The sequence below is a fragment of the Helianthus annuus genome, chromosome 12 (genome assembly GCF_002127325.2).
Source record: "Helianthus annuus cultivar XRQ/B chromosome 12, HanXRQr2.0-SUNRISE, whole genome shotgun sequence".
Lineage (NCBI taxonomy): Eukaryota > Viridiplantae > Streptophyta > Magnoliopsida > Asterales > Asteraceae > Helianthus > Helianthus annuus.
In genome coordinates, this window is record NC_035444.2 from 158,150,662 (window position 1) to 158,175,840 (window position 25,179).

A 25,179-nucleotide genomic window follows, 5' to 3' on the forward strand; every position below is an offset into this window, starting at 1 on the left:
ACTCGTCCAGAAAGTCAAGAGTCAGCTCTCAAAAGAAGATGATGGCTTTTATGGCCAAGCAGTTCGCTCGCCTTATCCCCAAAGTTGTGACCGAAATCCAAGCTTCCAACACCCCCAACTCTTCCATCGACTCCAAAGTTGCCCAACCTAAGCCCATTGCCTTTAACTACAAACATTTCGCCTCTTGTCACCCAAAACCCTTCACTGGTCAAGAGGGTGTGACCGCTATGTTTGAATGGTTCGATAGCATCGAGGTCACCTTCATCAATAGTGAATGTCCTGATGAGCTCAAGACACGTAGTGCTACTGGTGTCTTTCAAGCAAGAGCCCTAGAGTGGTGGACGAATGAAAGGAACATTCGTTCAAACGAACTGGCATATGCGTTGTCATGGGAAGAATTGAAGCAGCTCATGATGGAGGAATTCTGCCCTCCTCATGAACAACAGAAGCTTGAGGAAGAGTTTTGGTCCCTCAAGCAAGTTGGAGACGATAATCTCGCGTATACCATTCGTTTCAAGCAGCTGAGCTTTGTTGTACCCCACCTGGTCCTCACCGTTGATAGGATGATCAAGAAGTATATCCGTGGGTTACCCCCTGCCATGAGAGACACTATCGAAGCAGCCCAGCTCGACAACATCGAGGCTGTCTATCGACTCGCTGCTAGCCTGAACAACAATCGCATTCGCGACAAACAAGCTGCTGCAGCCGCCAACGCAAACCACTCTGCTAAGATAGCCAACCAAATCGTCCAACAATCAAGTAGTGACGAGGGTAAGAAACGCAAGTTTCAAGACTCTAACTACAACGCGATTGCACCTGCTACTAACCCAAACACTGTTACACCAGAGAACACCAGAAAACCATACATTGGAAACCATCCCAAGTGTGCGACTTGCAACTATCATCACCCTGCCAACTCAAACTGTCGCCTATGCACTATATGCAACCGTTTTGGTCATCGTACTGCTCATTGCCAGCAAGCTCGCCAAAACCCTGATCCAACAAACAATGTTAGAGCCTGTTACAAGTGTGGGGATACAACACACCTTCGCCCACACTGTCCCTTATGGAACCAAGAACGACAACCAGCCCCAAAAGCTCCAGCCCTCAATGCCAACCAAACTCAAGATACCAACCCCTTATGGTAAAATCGTCACGATCAGCGTTGTTCTCCAACCATCATATTTCCTCGGTCAATCATTGCAATGTTTCTTTTATTTCTTCTAAGATTTCGAGGACGAAATCTCCTAAAGTAGGGGAGACTGTAACGTTCCGTATTTTTGAATTTTCTATTTATAGCTTTATTAGTTGTACCTTCTAATTTCAGTCAGTCGTACTCTCATCATATCCTATTTTGTATTTCGAGACTAGGATCATAATGAAAAAAAATGCATTGTTTTGATCATATGCTGGTCTTCATACTATGTTATGTTATTACACTTGGAAACACGTTAAACTATGTCAAGCACGTAAAAACCGTTGAAAGATATTCTAATCTCAGCTCTAGAAACAAGTGTTACCAAGAGATTACCGTAATCCGTTCAAAAATCGGGAATTTGTACGTTAATTCAGAAAAAAAAAAAACCCAAAAATTGGGTTAAATCGAATAATTATAATATATATTATTAAGTAATAAATAAATTAATACTTTAATTAATTAAATAAATTAATATGGTAAATAAATAAAAGAATTATAAAATTTGATTTCTAGTTAATCTAGTTAGTTTAAGCCTAACCTAGTTAGTTAAACCTTAAAGAACTAGACTAACTAGGTTAGTTGTTTAATGAAGAGGACAAGTAACTGGGTTGAGGAACCCAGTTAGTCACGTTAGGCAAACTCTTTGAACCATAGGGACCGAAACTGTAACTTGTGACAAACAATCAAAAAAGGGGGTCTCCTGGGTGAGAACCGGCCCTCGTGCGGTTCGAACCCGGGTCACTCGCTTCACAAACAAACGTCTCAACCAGATGGGCTACCATCATCGCTGTTAACATACGGAACCGTTTAATTCTTATACGCTAGTTGTAACATTTGCTTTTTAAGGAATTGCCGCCAAAACGAATGACAGCAACCTTCCTTTTTGCGAGCGATCTAATTTCGGTAAACCGGACCCTCGCATCCCTGTCATATCGATCATACCCAAAAAAATACGATTCCCTTCCTTTATTCGGTCCAATCTCGAATTATTTCCAAACCTTCACAACCTCATCGACACCCTATAAATACCGAGCTTCCCTCTCGGTCACCACCACCCATCCCGTTCCCCTCTCACACTCAACCGCTACTAGTATAATCGCCGGAAAAACTGAAAGACGCGGAGCTTCGCCGGAGAAGACAATCCATCCGCCGGAATTCTAGCCGACTATCGGAACCACGTCAAGCACACGGTACCCCCGTCGTCGCCTGAGAAGACAACCGGAAGCCGGAAGTCCACAGTACAGGAACCCGCCGTCTCCTGCTTTGCCGGAGCTTCGCCGGAGAAGACGATTAAACCCGGTACTAATAATCCGTTTCGGTTTCGTTTTCTTTTTCGTTCTTTTCATATACATTCTGTTATAAGAATTCTGTATATTACATTATATGATAATCGTAATCATTACTGTTATCATTATTACAAATATTATTATTATTATTATTATTATTATTATTATATTATTATTATTATTATTGGTATTGTATAATATAAACAGAATTAATATATATACATATTATAATCAGATTTATTATTTTAGGATTTTTGTGAATATATCAGAAATTTTATTAATCAAACTATTATTATCTTTATTAGAATAAATTATTATATCAGTATTATAATTATATATACTCAGATTTATTTAAAAATCAGGATCTTTACTACTATTCTTAAATCAAAATTTTATTATCAATAATCAGGAATATTTTATTATTAATCCGAATTATTAGCATTACTAATATTTTCCAGAATTATCATTAATAATTAAATCACTATCATTATTAGAATGTTAGTATAAATATTGTCATTATATTTTAAATTCAATTATTTAAAATTATTAAATAAATAAAGTTCGTATATTAATAAAATTCCGTACTTTTAAATTTGATTATTATTAACATATAAATTCGGTTATTACTATTAATATTGTTAATAAAATTAAATTATTATAATTTCATTATCAATTAAAATTAGTATTATTATCATTGTTATTATCAATAATTGTTATTATTATCATTACCATTATTAACCAATCAGAAATAATACTAAGTGATTTTCATTATTATTACTATTTTAATACTATTGTTATTTAATCCCCTCAATTTTATCATTTCTATTTAATTCTCCAACCTTAATTAACGAATTCTCAAACACAATAGGGTAATCTCTTGCAAACCTCTTGGATTCAATTCAATCTCCCTTATCTACCAAGAAATACGCAACGCAAACTAAGGTGAGTATACTCGATCCCATTTTCGTTTTAAACACTTTGGGTGCAACATGTATTCTATATTCAAATTACACAACACTTGAAACTTGTTATATTTACACTCTATCCACATTTAAACACGAAACATTTCGCTGCTTGTTAATCTCATATGCTATGCAAGTTGAACGTATTGAACAAGTTGAACGTATTGAACAAGTTGAACGTATTGAACAAGTTGAACGTATTGAACAAGTTGAACGTATTGAACAAGTTGAACGTATTGAATAAGTTGAACGTATGGAACAAGTTGAACGTACTGAACAAGTTGAACGTATTGAACAAGTTGAACGTGTTAACTTCCTGCTAGTCTATTGGGAAAGGCAAAGTGGATCATGTTATTCGTGTTGGATATGAGTATTTACACATTCTATTCTACTATGCTATGTATCAAACTTGTATACTCGCCAACATTTTTTTGTTGATGTTATTTTAATACATGTTGCAGGTTGATAGTCAAGATGATGAAGGAATCAAGTTAGGGTGGATTAGAAACACACCTAGAAATAAACTATGTTGGAATCTTGTTTGTTCATTTGAACAATGTATGACATTTTAGAATTTATGAAATTGAATTTAAATTATATTGTCACAATTAGTGTTATGTTGTTTTGAGCAATTTGTTCGTCTCATCCCGATGTTTCCGCCATCGGTTGGGGTGTGACACCACAGCTGCCAGAAATTCGCTCCTCAAACAATAAGGCCTAAGAGCAGCCTAGTGCCGGTGACAGCGGCATGGCCTTTCCAGAAATGGGCCGTGGATATCGTAGGACCTTTTCCGCCAGCCCCCGGAAAGTTAAAGTACCTGATTGTGGCGGTTGACTACTTCACCAAATGGGTGGAAGCCAAGCCTTTGGCCAAGATAACGGCGGACAACGCCAAAAAATTCCTCTGGGAACACATAGTGTGTAGGTTCGGATTACCACTCTACCTGGTGAGTGATAATGGAACACAGTTCACAGACAGAATTTTCCAGGAATGGTGCAGAAATCTCCACATCCAACAGATCTTCACGTCGGTCGCACACCCCCAGGAAATGGCCAGGTAGAGCGGACAAACAGAAGTTTGCTGGATGGCATCAAGAAACGACTAGGACACGAAGGAAGCTCCTGGGTGGAAGAATTGCCAAATGTCCTCTGGGCACATAGAACAATGCCCAAAACCAGCAACAACGAAACCCCGTTCAGCCTAACCTATGGAGCGGAAGCAATGATACCCGCTGAAGCGGGATTACCGTCACTACGCCGTCTCAACACAGGCGATGACAATGACAGATCTCTAAGGGAAGGCCTGGACCTATTGGAAGAAAGGCGCGAGGCAGCCGCCATCAGCGAAGCAAAATACAAGAAAGCATTAGAAAAGTATTATAACAAGCGAGTGGCCAAACAGAACTTCAAAGCAGGAGATTACGTCATGCGTGACAACGAAGCAAGCAGGATGGAACCTTCGGGTAAGCTTGGCCCAAACTGGGAAGGCCCTTATGTCGTCCAAGAAGATCTGGGCAAAGGGGCCTATCGCCTATCTAGACTAGATGGCACACCAGTACCACGCAGTTGGAACATCGCCCAGTTAAGAAAATGCTACCTTTAAAACCTTGCTCCTAACAGCAAGAGTTAACAGTTTTTCGCAGTTCAGAATTGTAACTCACCCTCAGCGGTGTCTTTTCGTTTTTACTTCAGTCCAAGTTTAATAAAAAACATTTAATTTTGTTTTAAGTTACCATCGCACAACGAATGCATAAAACAGTAAAAATACAAACAACACCCTTAAACACGAAATACTTTCACTTGCATATGTCATAGGGTTAACAAATAAAGCGCTTACGGCGGGTATCTTGGTAATAGATACATACACCGCCACAAAACAGATAGGCATTCTTACATACACATAACCTATCTCAAACAAAACCAAGTACTTGTCCCTGTCGTTAAAAACCAAGACATGGGAACCAAAATACAGAACATGTTCAAAATATCTACTGATGGAAGTTAGGTGCCATCACCACTGCAGGGGTATGCACCACCACACCGTCATCAACAAATGCAGCTGGATCAACTGCCAAGTTGCCAGATGATTCATCACCAACCACCGTAACCACCATACCTGACCCGTCCATCTGTTGCTTTTTAGGGTGATCACCAGAGCGACGTTGGTACGTCAGGCGGTATCGTTGATCATGATCCACCGGAATAAGACCCGTCAAGACGTCCGCCGATAAGGATGGCACTCCGGGATCCACCGGCTGAGGGTCCTCGATGACAATGCTCTGACATGCTCGATTAGCACGGGCTGGAACAACATTGGGAACTGGTCTCCTCCTCCGAAGCATTGACCTTGTTACCGGATATTGTAACTGGAGCAAACCGTCGGCAGCATCAAACACTCGGAAGATTTCGGTGAGCCTTTGCCTATACCGTTTTCTCTCCATCTTGTCCAAACTACCAAATAAGGAAAAGGGAGGTAAATTTATAGAAAGATTAAAAAAGTTTTGACAGTGATGACGTTGGATGCATTAATAGAAAATAATCATTACACGTCACAGGGCCATATTTTCAAAATACGGCGGTGTCAGAAATCATGACATTAGCATTAAAACGGCTGTCAAATCAAAACAGATATGGGCACTAAACCCAAGTCAAATAGTGTTATTTGCAAGGCAACAAAAGCACATAACAAGTAACAAAGAAACAAGGTTATCATTCTTCTTCAGACTCCTCCGCGGGGTCCAGCATCAAACGCAGCGACTCTATCCCATCCTCGTTGACTTTGTCCATCAAATCGCCATAACAGGGCAGCGGCTCGGTGTATGCCGCTTCTAGGGCATTCGCCATATCAGTTTGAAGTTTACTCTTGACAGCATGAAAGTCTAGCGATATCTTATCTAACTGATGGCAATCCATATAGCCCTTATACACACCATCATGATGCTCGGGTTGATAAGCAGCCGCAGATAAGCGATCAATCAAACTGGTAAAGGGGGACGACTCGCGTAAGTACTCAAACGCCCCCACCAGCCCGTTGGTTATCAACCAATTCCTGTCACCACGAACAGCCGCCAGCTGGCTAGTCAAATCATCCACTTCAGCGTTAGATTGTGCCAACGCATTTTCCACCTCCTTCAACTGAGATGTCGATGATGCAGCAAGTTTGCTATTCTGAGTGTCAAGCGAATCGCAATGGTCCTGCAGCTCCTTGACCTTCCCCTCTCGCTCTTCCAGTTCCGCCTGAAGAAGCCGGACTTTGGTATGGGAAGCTTCTACTTCGGCTGTCAAGCCTTGGTACCGTTCCTGAACCTGAGACACAAAATCAGTGTCAACACGGAATTTTTCCAATTGTGCCGATAACTCGAGTCTCACCTTTTGGGCCTCCGCTATGGCCTTACGCTCCAACTCTTCTTGTATATTCTTAGCCTGAGCTAACACTCGGTCCTTCTCCGCCATATCGCGGGCCCACATAATCCGTTCTTCAGCAAGATGGGCAGTCACCCTCTTCAAATCTTCCTCAGCTTTGTTTTTCTCTGACACAAACCTGGTTTCCCTTAACCCCACAGTTTGAAGTTGACTCTCCAAGCGATGCTTGTCATCCCTCAGCTCTTGAATAGTAGCCCGCGCCTGGTGGAGTTGGGTGTTATCATGCATCCACCTACGACGAATTTCAATCAGCCTTCGTGGTAGGCTCACAGAATCAGATATCGAAGCATTCATCAGATCTTCATTGTTCAAACTCTCTACATACGCCGCCTCGGCAGGGGGATACGCCCGCTCAACCCAGTGTTGAATCACAGGGGGGAAAATTAGCCTTGAAGATTCCGCGATTTTCCAGTGTGGCTGATAGCGTTTGTCTTGAGCATTGGGATCCCAACGAACGGTTGGTAAGAACAGGTCATCAATCAGACGGACACCGTCATCAGCAATGCCGCTGCTTGACCCCCCAGCTTCACTAGCAGCAGCACCACCAAGGCTAGTCACCTCCTGGGCCATGGATGCGGCGGTAACTTCTTTCTCAGTAACAGAAAAAATATTTATGGGCGAATCAAACAAGGATGTACCAACGCCGCATGTCCGAGGTGCAGCAATAGGATCAACAGTCACAGCTACAGATAAGGTAGGGGTAGGAAGCGACATGGCACAGCTAATGGTAGTGGTGGCGGAAGCCTGGGTTTTGAGCTCCGCAGACACGCCAATACCGGCATCAGGCACCGACAATGCCACAGTCGCCACAGGAGTTGATGTAGCAACCCCAGTTGTTACTCCCGCAGAGGTACCTACACAACCACACGAAACAATTCAGAAACACGAAGTTTTAGACCACATTAGCAACCCAGGTCAGTAGGTACATACTTATCGGGAAAGCATGAGCAGCTTGTATCGCCTCGAAGGTACTTAGGGTAGGAACAACGAACGTTTTCCTCTTTTTCAGGGCACGTCCAGGGCTAGTCAGGCCGGCGGACAGTGAAACAACCTGCCCAAGAGAGGCGGCTACCTCAGTAGAAACAACAGCAACATTAGTCGTCGTTTGTTTCTTTCCGGTAAGCTTTATCCGAGCAATTTTCTTCTCCACCGCATGAGCACTGGTAGTTAAAGCAGTTGATAGGGGGGAAATGTATGAAGCCGGATCCGCTGGTACAGCGGGTAAAATAAACTGTTCAAGGTGCATCCCTAACACGTCCAGCTCCCCTTCATCCAGCACGCGGTCAGCAGGTTTTAACGCCAAGTGCCGCGGAGGATCAACAAAATCAAACATACTCCATTCCCCTGCGGAATGCATATAGGTCATTCTCGAAATTAAAGACAAATATGACCAAGGGTAGTCAAACATACCTGCATCATCCCTTTGAAACGAGGGGTATCGCCGGATATCTCGCCATAACAAACTCATACCGGCCATTACCAAAGCACCTTCAGGGATAACTGTACACTCGAAGGGACGGCCACACATTTTTGTGTACAAAGCGTTCGATACATACGCGTCCTCTGAAGGACCTTCATCTTTGACCTTATCTTTTGGCCCCTTTTCCATCCAATGCATTTCACCAGGGATAACAGAGGCATCAATATAGAAAAACTTTTTCTTCCAATCTTTATCCCTAGAACTGGTAGGAATGTCCCTAAGGCAGGACACATCAGTATCTCGCTGATCGAAGGTGAAAAAAGGGGATTTCCACACAAGCACGAAGAAAGCCCTAAACACAACCAGTTCCGGAATATGACCTAGGGCAATACAGGAAAATTCGAACTGGCGGAGTTTCACCAGGCCAAGAGGATGTAATTGAGAAATGTGGATACGGTAAAAATCAAGCACTAATTTGAGAAACTTGGTAGCGGGCAACCGGAAATTACAGAACTTGAAGAAATCACTAAACAACGTGATTTTACCCGTCTTCAAAGGGAATGCAGTATCCGTTTTGGACAGCAGTACAGGGTTCCATTCGGCCCGGATACCGTAATCCTGAACAAGGTTGTTGTACGACGTTACCCCCCACTTGCAGAACAGCACGTCGGTAGTGGCGGCAGCAGAAGAAGACGATTCACTAGGTTTCGAGGCCATTTTTTGAAAAGAATGATAAGAGAACGATTTGGGGGAGAGAGGTTTGAACTCTCACATATAGAGGTGTTATTTATACACAAAAGCAACTTTTCAAATTCAAAAAAGACGTACGGGCGGAAATACGTGTCCAAACAGGGGTAAAAACAGTTGTCATCCCAATGATGACCCAACTGTCACCTCCTATCTTTTTGCCGTCATTTCCCCAAAAACGTAACGGCACTAAGCCCAACGTATTTGGCAATAAACATAGTATAATAACTTTTCCTTTTTTCTCTCTTAGTCCGAGCTAATGGATTTCATTCCATGAACTCGGACTGGGGGGACATGACGAGGTGTGACCCGCATCGGTCAACCCGACCCGGTTACAACCTATTATTTTAATACAAATGTAAATGATTATTCTAGAACCTTCCATATCTGCATGGAAGTTACACAACCAAATCTCCAACTTTTTGGGAAGATCATGTAAATCTCTAACTTATCGGAATATATCCTAGGTTAGGGGAAACCCTAATGGAAAACCTATAAATAAAGGTAAACGTATAAGGTATGATCATCTTACTCTCACATAACTTCCTCCCCTTAATTTCTTTTACTCCCATAAACCGAGACTTATTCTCACGCTGGAGGGTGGTTACAGGAATAACCCCATTCCTGTAACGAGTCCTAACGGTGTTTCTGTTTTGCAGCCAAGCGTTCGGGTCACTAATCATTGAAGTCCTAGCCCAGAACCACTATATAGGTCAGTGTTTCTTCAGTTTCTTGTATGCTTTTTAGTTTTTATTCATTACACAAAAAAAAGGCCTAAGCTAACTGTCCATAACAACGTCAGATTCCATACTAATTTTTGGATCAATGGTTAAAATCTTATTTGGGATTTATTTTAGGAAGATGATAAAAAAAATAGAAACTGTTTAAATAATATTTGAATTTCAACAGGTTCATAATTTTGAGTTTGGCTCACTGGTTGGGCTATTGTGATAAACCTTGGATCAGCTTCAGGACTTGGGTTCGACACCTGTAGCCCGCATTTTTCCTTTTTTTTAAAGCTGTGATGAGAGAATCCAATTTTGATGTGTTCGATCCTAGAACGGTGTTCATGGATTTTCCGGAAGATGAAGATGGCTTCGACCACGGTGACTTCGGTTTTGCCTTCAACAATAGCAATTTCTCCGATGTGTTCTGCACATTTATATCTCTTTTGACCCGATTGACTCTACACAGTCACCACCAGGTATCGCTTATTATTATTATTATTATTATTATTATTATTATTATTATTATTATTATTATTATTATTATTTTTAAATCTTCAATGAATTTATAATAAAATTGAATATGTGAGAGTTTTTATTAGGCTCGAATCACCCACAAAAGCACAAATTAGAACACTATTTTTTAAAACAAAAAAATTGGAAAATCATATGCCACCAAAACCTTAAATTTTTTTTCATCAAAACATGACCTTTTTTTGGTCAATCAATGTTGTCTCCGTAACTAAAAGAATACTCTGGATTTAGATTGTCATGGGTTGTGTATGGGTTGACATGTTTAATCTCTAACTAAAAGAAACCGGTTCATGTATTGACCACCTACCGTTATCGCTTATTTTTTTTTATTTACATTGATGTTAGTTTAGATACTGGTTCTACTTCATGCGTTTCAAACCAGTGGTTAACTAAACGGGTAGTCACGGTTTAGGTATCAACCACCTACCGTTATCTCATATTTTCTGATATAAAGTTAATTTAAGTTTAAATATTGGTTATGTTTTATCTGATTCAAATTGAACTATGGATTGTTGAACAGGAAGAGTTAAAAGCTTTCATATTAGCTCCCAAATTTTAGCTGCAAAAAGTCCATTTTTCTACAAGGTGATTTCTCTTAAACTCTCGACTTCATGATTTTGTTATATTATTTATGTTCTCATTGTAATTTTGTGCAGCTCTTTTCAAACGGAATGAGAGAGTCAAAGCAATGCCATGCAACCTTGCGAATCAATGCCTCAGGTTTCTAGTAATTTCTTATTTTGTTTTACATTTGTGTGTAATTTATAGTCTCTTACATCTTGTTTTGGAACAGAGGAAGCTGGTCTCATGGAACTATTGAAGTTTATGTACAACAACAATTTGACGGTTACAAGTGCTCCTGCTGTGCTTGATGTACTAATGGTTGCGGACAAATATGATGTTGCGTCATGCATAAGACATTGCAGGCGTTTATTAAGAAATCTAATGATCACGACCCCTGAAATTGTACTTCTTTATCTTGGTTTGCCTTCTAATGTTTTGATGGCGGAAGCGCTTCACCCACTAACTGTTGCCGCGAAGCAGTTATATGCTGTCCATTACAAAGACATTACCAAGTAATTAAGCTCCTCACAACAAATCTTTAGTTATTAGTGAATAATCTAACAATTCTTAATAATGGCAGGTTTGAAGATGAGATTCTTAGGTTGCCACTTGCTGGTGTTGAGGCAATTATAGCTAGTGACGATCTACAGGTGACATCAGAATATGACGTTTACTTGTTTGTCCTCAAATGGGCCCGGTCCCAGTACCCTAATATAGAGAACCGTCGTAAAATCATCATGAATCGACTTGTAAAGTTTATTCGTTACCCTTACATGACATATGATGAGCTTCGGGAATTCCTGTATACCAAAGAGTTTGAGCGTATGTTTGCGGTTTTGGCAACATGTGAAGCAGTTGCTTTCAAAGAAAATGCCCGAGATCCGGATTATATCAAGGAAATTAAATTCCATCGGTTCGTGGAACGAGAAGCCTACAAGTATCGGCCCGTTAAGACACGTGTGCAAGTTTGTTTCCATTGGGCATGGTTTATTCTGAATTGTATAGTGATCAAGGGTTTAACTTGGGTGATCAAGAAATTACCACTTGGAAAGGCAAATATGCTAGACGATTTAATGTATAGTCTTTTGATAATTTATTGTTATCTTTTTATCTTTAGTTGAATACTTATGGTTATATGCTTTAAATTTCATTAAGCACATAATTTCTTATTTTCAAAATTATACTTAACAAATAAGTTATTACCTTAAAAATTGTACTTACATCAGGCCTTTGATCAAACACCCAAAGCACAAGATTGAACGTACTGTTCAACTCTTTTATTAATTTACCAATGAGAGCACACCAATACAATAACCTTAACCCTGTATTTGTAACAACCAGTATTATTTTCTAAAACGCAATGCACCAAAAACACAACGAAATTTCTTATTTATAAAACGCAATGGCTAGAAAATACTTAAAAATGTCTGTTTTCTAAAACGCAATGGCCTAAAAATAAAAAAGAAAGTGCACTTTCTAAAACGCAATGGACTGAAAACACATAAAATGTGTTTTACCTAAAACGCAATGCACAAAACACACAAAGAAATGTCTTATTTCTAAAACGCAATGGCCAGAAAACACTTAAAAATGTCTTTTTTCTAAAATGCAATGGACTGAAAACACATAAAAATGTGTTTTACCTAAAATAAAATGGACTAAAAACATTTCAAAAATGTGTATTTCTAAATCGCAGTGGCCAGAAAACACATAAAAATGTCTTATTTCTAAAACGCAATGGCCTAAAAACACAAAAGAAAGTGTTATCTCTAAAACGCAATGGACTGAAAAACACATAAAAATGTGTTTTACTAAAACGCAATGACTAAAAACACTTCAAAAATGTGTTTTTCTAAAACGCAATGGCCAGAAAGTGTCTCACTGTCTATGAAAATTAGGCAGTTTCCAGAAAATTAAATCTTCTGACCCGATTGACTCTACACAATCAACACCAGGTATCGCTTATTATTAATATTATTATTATTATTATTATTATTTTATCTTTAATGTATTTATAATAAAATTGAATATGTGAGAGTTTTTATTAGGCTCGAATCACCCACAAAAGCACAAATTAGAAAACTACTTTTTAAAACAAAAAAAATGGAAATCATATGCCACCAAAACCTTAGATATTTTTTTTCATGAAAACATGACCTTTTTTGTTCAATCAATGTTGTCTCCGTAACTAAAAGAATAATCGGATTTAGATTGTCATGGATTGTGTATGGTTTGACATGTTTAATCTCTAACTAAAAGAAACCGGTTCATGTATTGACCACTTACCGTTATTGTCACACCCCAACCGATGGCGGAATCATCGGGGCATCGCACTGAGCGAAACAGATTGTCCAGAAGTTTCCATAACAACTATTATTACTATTCAGTTTAAAATGACACGTCCCATACCGTGTCCCAAATAATACAATAAATTATTACAGATAACAACTAGTCAAGTAATTCTGTTCTGACAACTCAGATTTAAATACAGACATTTGTTTATTGTTTCTAGACCTTCCCTAGCCTCTATTTCATCACCAAGCACCTAAGCTTCCTAGCCACTTAAGCACCTGTCACATACGTTAAAATAAAGTCAATACATATAATGTAAAGGTGAGCATACAAGTTTGATAATAGCATAATAGAGTTCGAATAGTTTACGCATAACCAGCACGTACACAGAGGAAAACGAAGCATGTTAATTATCGACATGGACCTATCGATACCAATGACTGCGGGTTGACCGTCCGAGACGGTTCGCAATACATGAATACCACCGTAATCCATGCAAGTAATTGTCCTTAACAACCCCCGTGTGAACGGGTGCTGAGTCCAAACTATAGTACTACGTCGTTAAGGCAGGTAGACAGCATTCCACGTGTAAACACAATCAACAAGCATTCATTCAGTCACGTAATACATGCATATTGGTTAGCGTTCAAATAGTTTGAGTAGTGTGATCGATTGTGTTTTGATATAAGTAACGTATGTAACACCCAAAAGTGCTAAAAGCAAAAAGGGATCGAGTATACTCACAGTGATTGGTTATGGATTGAAGGGAGCGCTGAGAGTAGGGTTAGCCTGAATAGTTCGATAGCATAGCGATGAGTAACGTGGAAATGCAAACAAGTGTCAATGGATCGAATAGCCTGGCCGATCGAACAGCAGGTTCGATCGAACGGGCTGTTCGATCGGTTCGGAGGTTTGTTTGAACAGTACCGTTCGATCGACTGGTAAGCTCGATCGGTGGACCATCCGAGTGGATTTTCCTTCCTCTGATGTGTTTGTGTATGATGGTTTGAACTTTCGAAGTTTTCGTTGTAGTATTTGAGAACACTGAAGTGTTCTTACCTTTCAGGTCGATCGATCGAACGGTCTGTTCGATCGGCTGGCTCAACCGATCGGCTAGGAACTTCAGAAGTAGTTCTCAGAAGGATGTCACTCGATCGAACAGCCTGTTCGATTGGCTGGCATTCCATACTACGAACGAGTCGCAAAATCGATTAAGTGTTGAAGTATAGTATTTCATGATCCGAATAGTAATGTTTACCAATCGAGTAGCATATTCGATCGAACACCATGTGACAACTCGAATTTCCAAGATTCCTATTTCGCATTTATTGCACGTTCATTGTTTGTTTAGTTATTTATTTGCACAATTAGTTTGCTGTAAAACTGTAACGTTTTAATACAATGAAGTGTATTGTATTTGAGCATGGTTATGTGCTAATTATGAAAGATTTGTTAAATGCATAAACTTGGTGGTGAAACTGTTTGAGATGGTGTGCTATTGTAAAATATAACTCTTAGGGGTGCTTAGTGCTAATAGTGAAACTTATATGATACTTAACCCTAATCTCTTTTCACTAATCATTACAAAAATCAAAGCACGTAATTTCATTCTCTCTGGTTCTCTCTGGAAATCAATCATCATCATCACAAGTTCTTAATCACTCTTGATTATCCTCTTTCTGTCTAGAATCAATCCAAGGTAATTATTAATGATTTGTTGTTGTTCTTGATTCTTGATTATGTGTTCATGAAAACCCTAGCTTTCATATGATACTTCTGTGGTTTTTGATTGAGTTCTGATGATTTAGAAATGATTTAGTTTAGTGTGTAATCAATTGCCTGATGATAAGATACAAGTTAGGATAGAATGATTGATTGATATGTGATTTTGCTCTGCAAATGTATGAATTAGGGTTTTTGATCGTGGTTGTAAAACGTAACTGTTCTGATCTTTTGATTCTGTGCAATGATTGGAAATCACGCTTAATGGTTACTCAGAGTTTTGGATTTAAATGTGTGTCAGAGTTTTATTAACATATGAAGTCCGATGTTTATGTATATATATAACATGCTTGTCCGAGTTTTTATATACCACACATGAAGTCCGATCTTTACAAAGCTTATGAGGTCCGACTTTTGAGATAAGGCTCCAAGTCCGACTTTTTGTTGAGTTGTATAGTCAGACTCTTGCTTGATGATAAATGTTCCGACTTTTGTAGTAGGGAGGTCCGAATTTTATGGCATTGTGATGTTGTCCGATCTTTAACCCTTGAAAGGGTGGTCCGAGTTTAATGCCCCAACTCCTTAGTCCGACTTTTAAACTCTAGAGAAGGGGGTCCGAGTTTTTAGTGATGTTGGTCCGAGTTTTTTTGGGCTTGAAGCCCTAGTCCGACCTTGTGACACCTTATGGTCCGAGTTTCTTGGCCCACTTCTCCTTGTCCGACTTTAAACCCCCACCCCCTCATGGTCCGACTTTTAAACAGGGGAAGCCCCCCTCTCCTTCTTGTCCGAGTTTTAAGGTGGCCCATGGTCCGACTTTGTGGGTGATTTTATGTCAGAAGTTTGTATGTTTTTTTTACATGATGCCTAGTTTAATGAATGTGCACGCGATTCGACTTTCAATATTGAACTGTCTGAGTTTTAATTGAATATAGGATCTGAGGTATAGTGATGATACATGCCCTGAATTCAGATAATACTTGAAGAGACAGAATGAATTAGGATGCCTAGATCAGAATCCTGTATGATATTATGTGATTATATGATAATGTACGTTACTGGGTGACGTGGTATGCATGAACGATCTTTATTATAGCATTCTGTACACGATAATCACACCGAACACGATTGCTTGGATATCAAAGAGTTATAAACCCTAATTGTCTACAAACACTTACATCGTATCATGTGCAATGAATCCTAGGTCGTGTGTAACGGATTAAGACATTTAATAAACCCTAGAAGCAATAACATACCGAGCAAACCAAGGTGAGTTCACACAGCCAAGGCATGGGATTCCCGGGTTGGGAATTGGGTTGGAAAGATTGGAATTGGATAATTACTCGTACTTACACTATTGCTAGACTATATACCATCGTCCTCAGGTTAGTCAGGACACTTACGTAAAACCTACGTACACTAGTATCTGCCACTGTCTCCCGGGTCGGGAGGACACTTACGTAAAACCTACGTAAACTCATGCCTATTACTGTCTTCCAGGTCGGAAGGACACTTACGTAAAACCTACGTAAACCCCACGCGTACCACTGTCCTCGGGGAAGGGCACTCACGTAAAACCTACGTGACCTTGTACGTATTCCTGTTCTCAGATTAAGAAGAACACATGGTTACAATAGTCTAGTAAGGATAAACATGGGAAGCCCCCATTAGTAATAAATATAATCACGGGAAACCCCCACTAATAGTACATACATACGTGGGAGGCCCCCACCAAATGAACATACGTATTACTGCTACGAACTTACTTTCTGTGAACTCGCTCAACTAGTTGTTGACTCTCTGCTGCATGCCTTGCAGGTCATTAGATACATGGAGCTTGCACAGGGAGGAGCAGGTCGTTGTGGAGCATGGATCGTGGATGTTTTGTAAAAACATTTAAACATTTGAACTATGATATACATTGGGTTTTCATACTTATGCTTCCGCTACACTTGATACTATAATTATGTTTTGAACACCTATCGTATTGAATGATTGGTTTGCGTTTATTTTACTTGATATTAATTACATGTTCAATATGATTGGTGGCTTGATCCTGGTCATGTCACGCCTCCAAGCGGTGATACTCCGCGGGTGGATTTTGGGGGTGTGACACACCACTTCGTCAATACCATACTTCATGAATTTTTTGTAAGGTGTGGGGCCATGTGCTAGTCGATCGGCTGGCCCAGTCGATCGGCTGGTATGTCCGATCGGCTAGGCTGTTCGAACAGCCTAGCCGTTCGGCCATCAACTCCGACCTGGTCGGCCTTTCGTCTAACACTTGGCTGTTTGATTACTTGACGTTATTTCGAGGTAGTTTGATAACGAGCTTGAACTACGATGCCTTCGTTCTTACTTGTTTCTCCGGCTCGGACAGGAATCACCCAAGTCCGGCCGGTGAACGGTTCGGAACGTCGGTTTAGAGTTTAACCCATAGTCGGTGAACCTCGTAGATAGGACCCGAATCTTGAACCATCCAACCATTGGAATGATCGGTGAGTTGGCTCAAGCTCCGTTTCTACCGGTTTGAAGGCATTGAGTGTAAAAGAGTTGAAAGAAAGTTGGAAATCCTTCTTTCAATCCTTCACAACATGTGGATGTTTAGATCTTTGGTAGATCTTAACTTGTTTATGTGGAAATCGGTTAGATCCGAGCTATTCACGGTTGAATGAGGCCAAAGCATGATGTTCTTCAAGAACACCATGATGACATCACCCAAGAACACTCAGATCTTGGTGATTTCACGGTTAGAAATCAAGTTTTGAAAGATAGAAAGGTGTAGAATCGTGCAATGATAAAAAACGTACAAGAATTAGAGTGAAAACTTACCGGAGTTGAGAGAAATCTGAGAAAAGGTGAAGAACAAGGCTGGTTCGGTCAGAGCTTTCCAAAAATAGAAAGAGTGACAATGACCGGCCTATTTATAGGCTCCAAAAGAGGAAAGTGGTAGCCGATCGGCCAGGATCTCCGATCGGCTGGGCTGCTCGATCGAACAGCATGTTCGATCGGCTAGCCTGTTCGATCAGTGATTCCTGTTCGATCAGGAACCCCTTTTTGAGTGTTTCGCGACGGTTTTCGATATTTCGATTTCAATGAACGATGATACGAATACGATAGAGTTCCTAGTCAAATTACTTTCAGTCTCAACTACTATATCTAACATACAATCTTCTATAAGTCACGTTTCGATGTCGGTTTCGATTGAGTTCGATTGCCTTTCGAGTTTCGTTTCGATTCGATTTTCGATTGATTCGCTTGAATACCACACAAAACATACAGTAAACACGCACAAGTAACACATAAGGCACACACACACGTATAACCATACCACATCCGCATAATTCGAGTCTCGAGTTCGATTGATGAGTCGATTAACTTGATTATTGATTGATTAACTTTATCGCATTGTTACTTCCTACTATTCACAGTCGTGAATCGGTCGCATTGATTAAACATTCGATTACTTTGATTCTTTCTTATTACAGCACTTACTCCACATAATACAACTAAAACATAAATTAGACTATTTACAGTCAAAGAAGTCGTCTTGACTTTGACTTTGGCTTTGACTTTGACATTCGAAAACACGGGGTGTTACAGTTATCGCTTATTTTTTTATTTACATTAATGTTAGTTTAGATACTGGTTCTACTTCATGTGTTTCAAACCGGTGGTTAACTAAACGGGTAGTGTTAGCTAAACCAAACGGTTTAGGTATCGACCACCTACCATTATCTCTTATTTTGTGATTTAAAGTTAATATAAGTTTAAATATTGGTTCTGTTTTATCTGATTCAAACTGAACTATGGATTGTTGAACAGGAAGAGTTAAAAGCTTTCATATTAGCTCCCAAATTTTAGCTGCAAAAAGTCCATTTTCTACAAGGTGATTTCTCTTGAACTCTCGACTTCATGATTTCTTATATTATTTATGTTCTCATTGTAATTTTGTGCAACTCTTTTCAAACGAAATGAGAGAATCGAAGCAATGCCATGCAACCTTGCGAATCAATGCCTTAAGTTTCTAGTAATTTCTTATTTTGTTTTACATCTGTGTGTAATTTATAGTCTCTTACATCCTGTTTTTGAACATAGGAAGCTGGTCTCATGGAACTATTGAAGTTTATGTACAACAACAATTTGACGGTTACAAGTGCTCCTGTTGTGCTTGATGTACCAATGGTTGCGGACAAATATGATGTTGCTTCATGCATAAGACATTGCAGGCGTTTATTAAGAAATCTAATGATCACGACCCCTGAAATTGTACTCCTTTATCTTGGTTTGCCTTCTAATATTTTGATGGCGGAAGCACTTCACCCACTAACTATTTCCGCGAAGTAGTTATATGTTGTCCATCACAAAGACAATACCAAGTAATTAAGCTCCTCACAACAAAATCTTTAGGTATTAGTGAATAATCTAACAATTCTTAATAATGGCAGGTTTGAAGATGAGATTCTTAGGTTGCCACTTGCTGGTGTTGAGGCAATTATAGCTAGTGACGATCTATAGGTGACATAAGAATATGACGTTTACTTGTTTGTCCTCAAATGAGCCCGGTCCCAGTACCCTAATATAGAGAACCGTCGTAAAATCATCATGAATCGACTTGTAAAGTTTATCGTTACCCTTACATGACATATGATGAGCTTCAGGAATTCATGTATACCAACGAGTTTGAGCGTATGTTTGCGATTTTGGCAACAAGTGAAGCAGTTGCTTTCAAAGACAATGCCCTAGATCCGGATTATATCAAGGAAATTAAATTCCATCGGTTCGTGGAATGGGAAGCCTACAAGTATCGGCCCGTTAAGACACGTGTGCAAGTTCGTTTCCATTGGGCATGGTCAGGGGCGGCCCTAAGTTAGCCCATGGGTGGGCGGTCGCACCCCTTGGAAAATTTCGACCGCACCCCTTGGAAAATTCTGACCGCACCCCTTAGAAAAAAAATGCTAGGAATTTATATAAAAAAATATGTGAACACGGATTTAAACCCGACCCAATTATGTAAAAAAGTTAGTCCACTAAGAGATAAGTTTATGTTAAAGCCCAACCCAAATAACTAAATCAATTAAACAAAACATAACCCAAGTAACCAATCGATCATTCATTTCCTCCCCCCCCCCCCCCCCGCCCTCCCCTCTCTGCTGCCAGCGACCAAGAATTCAAGAAACAGAAACATCAGTGTAGACTCTGTTCGATCGATCAACCACAACCCACAAATCTCGTCGCACAGTACCGCACACCGCACTCTTGATTTTGTAGAGGTACCTTGATTTCATTCTTCAAAAATCTAAATAAGGTTGTTGTAGAGTTGTTCCTCGAATCATCTTGATTCTACTGTTTGAACTTTGAATATGAAGATTGAATATGAACTATGAAGATTAATAAGGCTGTTGTTGAACACAACTTTAATTGTTTAACATTCAATAATTAAATCTAAATATGATTAAATAATAAAGCGAGCCCAACCGCCTTACTGTTATTGCCGTTCATTATTATAATGAAATCACTTTTTTTTGTTGATTTAATTAATTGGATCATTATTAATAGGCATATTGAAATCACTATTTCATTGTTGATTTAACTGGTTCATTATTAATATGCACAATGAGTAAGGATGTTATGGCACGGTTTCTCAACAAGAGGAAAGCGGTTGAAATTGGATAGAGAAAGACTTGTTTAAGAATTGCTTAAGAAAGTACCTCTAGATGATGTTTTGGATAGATTTCAAAAAATGAAAACCCGTAGGGCGACATTTTAAATATGTTTGTAACAACGTTTGACGTGTTTTTGATGATTATATAAATTTTAGTTTGATGTTCTTTTTTACATGACCTGACCCGAACCGACCCCACCCGACCCGACCCGAATCGATTTTTTTATGTATACATCTAGAAGCCAAAAATTTTTTAAAATTTTCCGCACCCCCATGGAAAAATTCCTGAGTCCGCCACTGGGCATGGTTTATTCTGAATCGTATAGCTTGGGTGATCAAGGGTTTAACTTGGGTGATCAAGAAATTACCACTTGGAAAGACAAATATGCTAGACGATTTAATGTAAATGGAGTAGTCTTTTGATAATTTATTGTTATCTTTTTATCTTTAGTTGAATACTTATGGTTATATGCTTTTAAATTGAGAAAATTACGAAAATACCCAGGAAAATGGTTGACTTACTAAAATGGCCAGCTCATGCGTCCTTGGAGCAGGGCATCACGGATTACGAGAGAGCTTATGCGTCTGCAGGGGTGAATGATGCGTCCGCCAATATTCAAGTGACACGTGTCTCAATGATTGGGAATCAAAAGTAAGGACGCTTCGAAGGCGTCTATGAGACGCATCCACTTTAGCTTGCGTCTGGCTTAGTGTGATGCGCCTGGCTCAGACAACTCTCTGATGCGTCTCTGAGACTCTTCGGATGCGTCCGCCAAGGCATCACGTATCAGGTATCGAAGGCCTGCTCAGAGTCTTCTAATGCGTTCAAAGACGCTTCCCGTGTCAGCTTTGGAAGGCGTCTCACGCTGCTTCTTATGCGTCCAGCCCGACGCTTCCCGTGTCAGCTTTTGAAGGCGTCTCATGCTGCTTCATATGTGTCCCCGACGCTTCCCGTGTCAGCTTTGGAAGGCGTCTGACTCGTTTTCTTATGCGTCAAGAGATGCTTCACGTGTCAGTTTGAGAAGCCCTCATGGTGACGCTTGGCAAGCGTCAACCGACGCGTCCGCCGCTAGTATCGAAGACCTCTTCAGACGCATTACATGCGTCGGTGACGTATGCTTATCAAAAAAGTACAACTTGACGCTTTAGAACGAATATTGACTCTTGTGAGGAGTCTTATGACGCTTTAACGAAAAAGGCAGTTTTCCTTTTTATTTATTTTATCTATTACTCGTTTTTTGGGTTATAGGGACCATTACTCAAAAAATTTACAAAATTTGATCTCCAACTTTTACCGTTAATATCTTCATATTTTCATATGGCAGTTAGATTTGTGGTTTACTCTGGTGGCAAGTGGGAAGTCGTTGGCGGGAAGCTTGAGTACGTGCTCCAAGCAGATTCACTTAGACGTGGTTTTGAAAGTTCTACTACAATTTCTTATAACACGTTTTTAAAAAATGTTAGTGAGTCAACAGGTATTCGAAACATCACACGTTTATCTTACAAAATGTCAAGTTTTACCAATCCCATTGATATAATTCATGATTCTGATCTTACTTTTTTTTCAATCTTGCGAAAAGAAACCCTTACGAGTTGTTTAAATTATACGTGGTGCAAGAAGTTGGTGTTGGTTCATCTTGTTGTTCATCCAATGATTTTAAATGTCCCGATCTTAACAAACATGTTTTTCCTCACGATGAATTTAACGCAACAGATAAATCGGGATTTACTGATAATGATATTTGTCCTCTTGAAAATAAATGCCCGTTTTACATTAGGTTATATTTTCCGTAACAAGCAGGAAATGAAAATTGAATTAGGAAAAATGTGTCTGTCCGAAAGTTTTTCATATAAAGTAGATAGATCATCAAAAACTCGTTATGAAGTATCTTGTATTGATAAGAATTGCTAGTGGAATTTCAAGGCAGCTAGTCGGGAATCTTGTGATGTTTTTTACGTTAAACATTTTAACAACAAACATACATGTTCTAAGACGCAGACACATCCACGTATGCGTCAAGCAAACCCAATGGTGGTGGGTAGCTTATTAAAAGAACAATTCAAAGATTGTGGCCGGATATACTGTTCAACAGAAATTGTAAAGGATTTTAAAATTAAAGAAAAATTAAATTTATCATACATGCAAGCATGGCGTGGGAAATGTAACGCATTAGAAATTTTGCAGGGAAGTTCGTCAAGTTCTTTTGCCGAACTTCCTGTCTATTGTTATAACTTGGAGAAGGCTAATCCAGGAACAGTGACACACATTTGACACCTTCCTTTTGTCTTGCGATACTGGTATGTAAACTTGAAAAAGACATGAGGTGTAAACAATTTCGCTCACAAGCTATCATGGTCATTCTTACACTATAAAGCTGTTTTTTACTGTATCCACTTTCCAAAAGGTAGGGTATAGTCCTACATCGCCAGTGGCATATGCGTAAGCATCTTGATCCTGTTCCGCCAGAAGGTTTAAAAAATTTGGGGGGAGAATGGTCCAACGAAGCTGTAACACCCATTCTAATTTAACGTTAATATATCAATAAAGTATCCATTTTAGATCAAAAATGCGACTTAATAAAAACTTTTGCATCAAGAGTATTCACACAAGTTTTAAACATTCATAATACTGATCTTAAGTGTTTCCATAATTTACATTATGAAATCAAAACAAGATTTAATGCGGAAACTTTATTAACATGTGTTCGGTTCTTGTTGGACGCTTGATCTTCATCCGGAAAGCTGACATCATTCACTTGTAATCAAAACCAACTCAAACGTTAGTTTTGATAAATTTATAACATGTTTCATCAAGTTTCTTGAGCCAATTAAACAAAACAAACAAAATCTGCAGGTATTACCCCTGTCGCATGCCGCGACGGGGTTCCCTAAATCCGTCGCGTGCCGCGACTGTGTTTTACCTTGGCCGTCGCGCAGCGCGACCCCATCATTTCGACAGAACGTTCCCCTCTTTCAGCTGCATATTTGCCCAGCTATGTTTTTAACCAATTTTCCAACTTCAAATTATCATAACTTTTGATCTACTTATCCAAATTACGTGATTCTTGTTTCTATGCGTCCGTAATTAAATTACGGTTCCGTTTAGCATCTCGGTTCACATTAGAAACTAATTTAAAAGCAAACGGCTTATAAATCATTTATGCTATTATTTGACCCGTTTCATTTTAGCAACATAGCACATGTTTAAAACGATGATCATTTCTAGTCATTTTTACCCATCCCCGGGCATATTAACATTAGCGTTTTCGCTCCCATTTTATGGTTTGCACACACATTTACATTCGCCGGTTATTTTGTAACTTTCTAGTAATTAAACCAACATTTAGGCACCTAATTTATTTTGACCCGTTTAGAGAATTTAAACCTTTAAGTTAAAATTTTTCCCTTTCTTTAGGCACATTCAACTCCGTATACAGGCATCAATTACCCACCATCACAACTATAATTGTGGTGATTTTAATAATGTAGATTACTCATTCCAATTTGTACCATTCGAATTGTCAAATTACGGCAAAGACCATTTTGATACATTTAACCCAAAAAGGCTTACGCCTATAACTTTTATGGTTATCTATCACTTACATGACCATGATATATGTTCTTAAACAATCCCTAAGGGTCGTTTGCCCGATTTACCCATCAAGGGTGTATTCGTCAACTTTAGCCCCTCATTTTATGACAAGGATTTTCAGTACCTATTGAACAAACTCGTATATTTAACTAAAACTTAGTTATGCGTACCTGGATTGGGTCATAGAATTGACCCGTTTAAATACCCTTTTGCATTTAAACTTTCTAGTTTAAAGCAACGCAAGCCATAAGTTAGTTCCTGTGATCGCAAAACTCAACAAACGGTCATCAGTTATTATTGTCAAATGGTATTAACACACCATTTGACCCGTTTAGTCGAAATGACCAATTACCAACATATGATGGTATTTTATTACCATCACGCCCCTTGAACCTATCCGGGTTTACGCAGTAAATTCTTATTACTTAAATGACCTTTCTTAAATTGATTGACCCGTTATAATTTTTCACCAATTGGTATCTTTTCAAATCTTTTATCATTCCGTCAACTCGTGTACGAATTATTATTTAACCACTTTTTGCCCGTTATAGTTCACCCCATAACGAAATGTTCAAAATTCCTTATTTGTTAGTCTTCACCCGACTAGGTTTTCTGTTTTACCCCTTTTACCATAATTTATGGCTTCCTACCATTTTACTTATTCCGACTCGCAATTGTATCATGTCGGAATATCGTAAAAAAATAAACTTAACATAATTCATAATCTATACTCACAAGTAAGTGCATTATAATTAAAAGGGTGTAAGCTTAACTTACCTCGCATCCAAACTATGCTTTACTTTTCCTTATTGATTTGTTTGACACGCTTCGTCCTCAAGCTTCCACCTAGCTCGTTTAGCATCAAACTAACATCATCATTCACAAGGTGGTTAGATTAGTCATTAACAAATACGACTATTCCACCTTACGTATTTTCTATGTCGAAATCATTATTCGACTTCGTCATTGGTTAGTTTAACTTTCTACTAGTTAACTACCTCTAATCATATGATATGTGAAATTAATTAAAATCTACATTATGATTAGAATCC

The 25,179-nt window shown here is 39.2% G+C and overlaps 1 protein-coding gene across 1 annotated transcript; it reads left to right on the top strand.

The window, feature by feature from the left end:
* The first annotated feature begins 10,060 nt into the window (after positions 1-10,060).
* LOC118485146 (BTB/POZ domain-containing protein At2g46260-like) lies at positions 10,061-19,388 on the top strand. Its single transcript, XM_035981414.1, has 8 exons — positions 10,061-10,240; positions 10,812-10,880; positions 10,952-11,015; positions 11,089-11,371; positions 11,440-11,934; positions 18,508-18,559; positions 18,969-19,213; positions 19,319-19,388. Exons 1-8 carry the CDS (start codon positions 10,061-10,063, stop codon positions 19,386-19,388), a joined length of 1,458 nt encoding a protein of 485 aa, XP_035837307.1.
* The last annotated feature ends 5,791 nt before the right edge of the window (positions 19,389-25,179 follow it).

Bases quoted from the DNA above. Each gene is read 5' to 3' on its own strand.
- LOC118485146 (XM_035981414.1), top strand. From the start codon at position 10,061: ATGAGAGAATCCAATTTTGATGTGTTCGATCCTAGAACGGTGTTCATG. The intron at 18,560-18,968 runs GTAGTGTTAGCT...TTTTGAACATAG, and splicing joins ACCGGTGGTTAACTAAACGG to GAAGCTGGTCTCATGGAACT. The intron at 19,214-19,318 runs GTAGTTATATGT...TAATAATGGCAG, and splicing joins CCACTAACTATTTCCGCGAA to GTTTGAAGATGAGATTCTTA.